General features: G+C 44.1%; 1 protein-coding gene across 1 annotated transcript; it reads left to right on the top strand.

The window, feature by feature from the left end:
• Nucleotides 1-507: 507 nt before the first annotated feature.
• Nucleotides 508-2,261, top strand: LOC122231513 (solute carrier family 22 member 9-like). The gene is given in 2 exon segments (XM_042959635.1): nucleotides 508-909; nucleotides 2,187-2,261. Coding segments are annotated over 2 exon segments (477 nt in total).
• The last annotated feature ends 3,254 nt before the right edge of the window (nucleotides 2,262-5,515 follow it).

Raw genomic sequence — 5,515 nt, 5'->3', positions numbered from 1 at the left:
TCTTTTAAGCAAGTTTAGTTGTCAACAGCTAAGTCTCTTTGCCAGATACATGTATCTGTGACTTTATGGAAACTATCTAGCTGCCTCAAAAGACTTGGGGTAAAACCTCCCACCACTCTTCTGTGTCGGTCAGGCAGGGCCCACTAAGGAGAAAGTGGGGTCAGGATCCATATGCACTTAGTGTGGGGGCACCTGGGTGGCTCAGTCGGTTGAGCTTCTGACTCTTGATTTCAACTCAGGTCATGATCTCATGGTTCCTGGCTTCAAGGCCCATGTCCAGCTCCGTGCTAACAGCAGGGAGCCTGCTTGGAATTCTCTCTCCCTCTCTCTCTGCCCCTCCTTCATTCATGTGTGCGCACACACACACACTCTCTCTCTTTCAAACTAAATAATCATTAAAAAATATATGCACTTAGTGTGACATAGCGAAAGGAAATATTTTCTCCCTTTGAACTTATTTCAGTAAAGTCATTGTGCCATCTCTTACAGATCGGTTCTTCAGCCTCCATGGCCCTTCAGTGCCTCCTGGATCAAGTCGGAGGCCTGGGGAGATTCCAGATCCTTCAGATAATTTTCCTTTGTATCTCCAGCCTCGTAGTGAAAACTCATATTTTATTGGAGAACTTCACTGCAGCCATCCCTGGTCACTGCTGCTGGGTCCACATCCTTCACAATGACACGGTCTCTGCTAACAGCACTGGGATCTTCAGCCAAGAGGTACTCCTGAGAATCTCCATCCCACTGGACTCAAACACGAAGCCAGAGAAATGCCATCGCTTCATCCATCCCCAGGGGCAGTTCCTTCACCTGAATGGTACCTTCTGCAACACGAGTGGGCCAGACATAGAGCCCTGTGTGGAAGGCTGGGTGTATGACCAAAGCTTATTCCCTGCCACCATTGTAATTGAGGTAAGAAGTCCCATTTAAATCTTCCACTTATATGATCAAAGTGTTTAGAAATACACAAAAAATTGGAGCGCCTGGGTGGCTCAGTCGGTTGAGCGTCTGACTTCAGCTCAGGTCATGATCTCACGGTTGATGAGTTCGAGCCCCACGTTGGGCTTTATGTGGGCAGCTCAGGTCCTGGAGCCTGCTTTGGATTCTGTGTCTCCCTCTCTCTCCGCTCCTCCCCTGCTCACTCTCTGTCTCTCTCTCAAAAATAAATAAAGATCAAAAATGATTAAAAATAAATTTTAAAAAGAACTACACAAAAAATAGACTTGCTTTATACATTTAGTCCCAACGTGGACACTGCAGCCAGACTTTTCTTCATTCCTTCAGCAGATAGTAATTGCTTATCTATACTATGACAGTCAAGAGTATTGGTATTGAGGTTAGTGAACAATCTAAACACGTGCCTGCTATTACATCATTCAATCTAGTGAGAGAGACCTATAATTTAAAAAGTAATGTTATGCTATAGGAGCCTGGGTGGCTCAGCCAGATAAGCACCGGACTGCAGCTCAGGTCATGATCTCACGGTCCATGGGCTCCAGCCCCACGTTGGGCTCTGGGCTGACAGCTCAGAGCCTGGAGCCTGCTTCAGATTCTGTGTCTCCCTCTCTCTCTCTCTCTCTCCCTCTCTCCCTCTCTTTCAAAAATAAATAAACATTAAAAAGAAATGTAAGTAATGTTACGCTAGATCACCGGTTCTCAATACTCATTGAAAACTGATTTCCAGTAAATCAGAACTTCTGGGCAAAGGATCCAGGCATCAGCACTTTTTAAGCTTTCTCAAGTGATTTGATGTGTGGCCAAAGATAAGAGTTACCATAAAGGTGAATGTAGATTGCTAAGTGAAGTCCAAGGCAGGGCTTCTGTATTACCTATAGGACGAGAGTAGGTTTCTTGAAAAAGTTGTGTTGGACACAATACCTGAAAAATGTGTATAAGTTAATGCAACAAAGGGAATTGGTGGTCTAAGAGGAAAATGAATAGAGATATACAGGCACATGGATGCAAATGATTCAGAGGATATGAGGCACAAGAGAGTGAACCAGCCTCATTTCAAGTGTTGAAGCAAGCTCAGTATTATAGCTGTGAGACACCAGGGGAGAGTGGTTGGAAACAAAGGCAGGACCACAAGGGAGAGGATCCCATCCATCACATGTAAGAGTTTGGAGTCAATGTCTACTAAAGGGTTTAAACTCTTCTAAAACTGCTGTGCTGCTTTCCTCCTCTTCCAGTGGGAACTGATATGTGAATCTCAGTCATGAAAATCAGTGGCCCAATTCCTATTTATAGCTGGGGCACTGAGTTAAGTTTATTCTAGGGAAGTGTTGCGACCGGTGCAACAAACACCAAGATCAGGGTCCTGAGGGTAGGGGAATGTAAGAAAAAAAAGAGAGAAGAGAAGACAGTTTGGGAACAGGAGGGTCCCCTGGGCTGATGGCCCAAGTGATGGCTTTATTGTTGCTGTACACAATCTTTTATAATATAAGACTCTTATGGATCAGGTCATTCTAAGAATAAACAGGTTTCACATGATCACTGCCAGCCAAAACATTTAGTTCTGTGTACCTTGTGAACTTTCTGAACGGGTCACAAGACTTTGTTGATAGATTGCTAGCAAAACACAGTTCCCATGCTTGTTTCTATCTGACCCGGGGTAGAAAAAAGGGAGGTAGCATTACTGCCAACACCTGCAGACCACAGGCTTCAGGAATTAACTTTCTCAGCCTTGACAAGGCTTTCGTATGCCCTTGAAAGTGGGGGAATGGGAGGGGGAACCACCGGGTTGGCTGAGTCGACAGGGAGCCTTTGCTCGACCGGATCTCAGCCTGACACCGGGGCCCAGCCCCCCACAGGGAAGGAGCAGGGAGATAAAGAGAAGGGAGGGAAACAAACCACAAGAGTCTCTTTATGATAGAGAACAAACTGAGGGTCGATGGAGGGAGGTGGGTGGAAGATGGACTAGATAGGTGATGGGTAATAAGGAGGGATGAGCATTCGTTGGGATGAGCACTGGGTGTTGTATGTAAATGATGAATCTCTGAATTCTACTCCTGAAACCAATATTGCACTGTATGTTAACATTGAAATTTAAAAAAGAAACCTTTACTGAGATCTCACTGTAGGTTCTGCATCGTGCTATGTGCCGACCTCTATCTCTGACTCCAGGGAGCCACAACCTAATAAGAGTACTTAATAAATTATAGTGTGGTGTGATAAATGTGTTCCTTGTATTGCCTGAAGGAGGTCAGAGAAAGGCATCTGACTCAGATTGAAAGAAGTTTCAGGGAGGGATTTTCAAAGCTGATGCCAGGACACAAGGTTTATGTCTAGGAGTTATTTGAATGCAGGGAGAGGACGAGGTGTTGAGGCAGAAAGTACCAACATGTTTGAAAGCGCAAATTTGTGAATTATTATTACTATTATTATTAATTGGCCTTGAAAATGTTCTCAACTACCTAGACCAGTAAGATAAATGGTTTTGAATGCTGCCGGACTGGTCATCACTGCATACCTACAATGCAGGTATTCATGTGCAACAAGTAATGATCTTTACACAATCTGTGGGTTGTGTAGCAATGTGGCACCGATGGGATGGTAAGATATTGCACCTGTCACCTGCGTGCTGCTCTCCGTGAAATAGCTTTAATACATAATATTTGTAACCATGTAAGGTAAATAATATTAGGAACCCAGGAGGACATGGCTTGGGGAAATGAGAAGTTTGGGACCTCCTACATCTTGGCAGAGCTCCTTTTGAAGGAGGCGGTCAACCATTGCTGTCACCCATGAGAGCACTAAGGGAACTTTATATGCCCCTGAACATCCGCCCATCAGTGTGATGCCACTTGGTAGTGTTAACTAAAAATTGTGACCTTTGAGTTGATCACCGTTAAACATTACCCATGTAGATCTTCGGATCAGAGTCCAGCCTCTGAGCCAGTGTGTACCACTTTCCCCAGTGTTCAGACTCCAGCTAACCCCCACGAAATGTTTAATAAGAGATATAATAATAACGGGGATGCGACAGTTGGGTGGGAAGGATAATTGAGTAAGAGATAACAGTGGCAGCCAGAAGACCAGTTGTAAGAGGGTTGATTTCAATACCTATGGCTCAGATCATCTTACCAGATGTTAAATGGGAAAGGATAATTTAGAAGATATTCAAAGGAACTTTGAAGTTATTGAGTTCTGCTCCCTGTCAGATGAAAAGCAGCCCAGCACTTCTGATTAATAACCATCGGGTTTCTGTTAGAAAACTTCTGAGAATGTGTAGCTCCTGCCTTTAAAAGGCACCACCCGCAAGTATTTGACTATTGTTAATGTTACACATTTCATCCATTTACCGGGCTTTTCAAGCTTGAACTTCTTTCTGTCTCTCTTACCCCAGGACCCCCATGACGCTCCAATGATATTCCAGTGTACTTAAAATAAAATCCAAGTTTCTTTTTTTTTTATGGTTATTTTGAGAGAAAGAAAGAGAGAGCAGGGGAGGGGCAGATGAGGGGGAGAGAGAATTGCAAGCAGGCTCCGCACTGCCTGTGATCCCACAAACCATGAGATCATGACCTGAGCCGAAATCAAAAGTCGGATGCTTAACTGAGCCACCCATGTGCCCCTAAAATCCAAGTTTCTTAGCAAGCCCTGCCAGGCATGAGATCTGGCCCCTGCATCCCTTTCCCACCTCATCTCCTACCACCTTCTCCCGTTCCCTGCTCATCTTCAGAACATCAAGCTGGTTACCTCCTCATAGTTTTTACACTTGCCATTTCTTCTGCCCCAAATACTCTCTTCCCTCTACATTGCTCATCCTATACCTTCTAATTTCTCAAATTCAAATATTACCTCCTCAAAGATCTCTTCCCTGACTCCTTGTTTACTCCTGTTCTATATCCCAGCCTTTATTTTTTCAAGGGAAATTTGATAACATGGCCTTTTAAAAGTCACACTTCTCCACTGAGGGGTAGCAGGAACCATTCGGGAGACTATTGAAATCGTCCAGAAAAGAAATGGCAGGGGAGTAATTTAAGAGGTGTCCATGAAGACGATAAGATGTAGCTGGACTGGGGAAATGTTTTAGAGGTAGAGGCAATAAAACTTGGTAGTGGTTTCGATTATTATTGGTTTTTTGGGGGGGCAGGGTTTTTTTTTTTGTTTTTTGTTTTTTTGGTTTTTTTTTGTTTTTTTTTTTTTTTTTTTACTATTGGAGAGCTTCTAGTGAGACAAATAGATGTATCCAAGGGAATATAGGCTCTGGCCTGAACAAATGAGTAAATTCTGATGCCAGTATACAAGGTGGGAGAATACTAGGATAGAAGCAAATTTGGGAAGATAATCAAGATGTGTGTTTTTTTTTTTAATTTTTTTTTTTTTAACGTTTATTTTTGAGACAGAGACAGAGCATGAACAGGGGAGGGGCAGAGAGAGAGGGAGACACAGAATCGGAAGCAGGCTCTAGGCTCTGAGCCATCAGCACAGAGCCCGATGCGGGGCTCGAACTCACGGACCGCGAGATCGTGACCTGAGCCGAAGCCGGACGCTCAACCAACTGAGCCACCCAGGC

This window comes from Panthera tigris, chromosome D1 (genome assembly GCF_018350195.1).
Source record: "Panthera tigris isolate Pti1 chromosome D1, P.tigris_Pti1_mat1.1, whole genome shotgun sequence".
NCBI lineage: Eukaryota > Metazoa > Chordata > Mammalia > Carnivora > Felidae > Panthera > Panthera tigris.
This window is presented reverse-complemented; position numbering and strand designations above follow the sequence as displayed.